This window comes from Corylus avellana, chromosome ca2, assembly GCF_901000735.1.
Source record: "Corylus avellana chromosome ca2, CavTom2PMs-1.0".
NCBI lineage: Eukaryota > Viridiplantae > Streptophyta > Magnoliopsida > Fagales > Betulaceae > Corylus > Corylus avellana.
Genome location: NC_081542.1, coordinates 14,757,175 through 14,757,961, shown reverse-complemented (window position 1 = coordinate 14,757,961; position 787 = coordinate 14,757,175). Strand labels below are relative to the sequence as shown.

At 36.2% G+C, this 787-nt stretch overlaps 1 protein-coding gene across 1 annotated transcript in view; it reads right to left on the bottom strand.

Annotated features, from left to right (window-relative positions):
- LOC132171885 (heavy metal-associated isoprenylated plant protein 36-like) overlaps positions 1-320 on the bottom strand; it is an 8,991-nt gene extending 8,671 nt beyond the window's left edge. The window contains exons 1-2 of the mRNA XM_059583299.1: positions 210-320; positions 3-76 (exon numbers count right to left, since the gene is read on the bottom strand). Of these exons, the coding sequence (XP_059439282.1) occupies positions 3-76; positions 210-257 (122 nt within the window). The 5' untranslated portion in view covers positions 258-320. The remainder of the gene's footprint in view (positions 1-2; positions 77-209) is intronic.
- Between the last annotated feature and the right edge of the window lie 467 nt (positions 321-787).

Here is a 787-nt window from a genome sequence, read left to right as displayed (position 1 = left end):
CTTCGATGCCTTGAAGAACTTTCTTGACTTTCTTCTTGCAGCCTTCGCAGTGGATTGAGACTTTCAAGACCCATGTCTGTAGGATTATGGTGTGGAGAGGGAGTTAGAAATTAATGAACAAGTGAGAGAATTAAAGAAGAGAGAAAGAAGAAGAAGAAAAAAAAAAAACTTAGTAGAGTACATAGGAAGAGTACAGTTTGCTTAATTACCTGGTATTTTAAGGTTTCTGGGGCTTCTTCAGGTGGCTTGGTTGCCATCTTTCAGAGAGAGAGAGAGAGGAAATGGGAAATGGGAGCTTTTGAGAGTGTGTGTGTGTGTGAGGAAGTGTTCAGGGGGAAAGAAATGGAGTAAGAAGGGAGTAAAATAGGTGGAGAAAAAGGAAAGGAGAGAAAAAAGCATTTGTGTGGACGCCACATCACCTCCACATCCAAGGGCCCACATGCTATGACACGTCGAATGGTAAAGTCAAGTGACCGAGTACGTGACAATCAAGTTGCTCCTAATGATCTTTCAGGAAAGGAAATTGCTGTTCTTAAAATAATTTACAAAGTTTCTATTCAAAGAAAAACAAAATTCCCACGAACTCTTAGTACACTTTTTATTATAATTTCTTTAACAATTTATATAAATTATTTAATAATTAAAGTTATACGTGTCACCTGAATTATATTATCATATTAATTCATAACTTATAATAAAAATTATACAAAGCATGGACCCACCATCCTTTTTTGGGGCTGTTGATTACTTGATATCTAGAAGATTCTAACTACAAGTGAAGCTAATC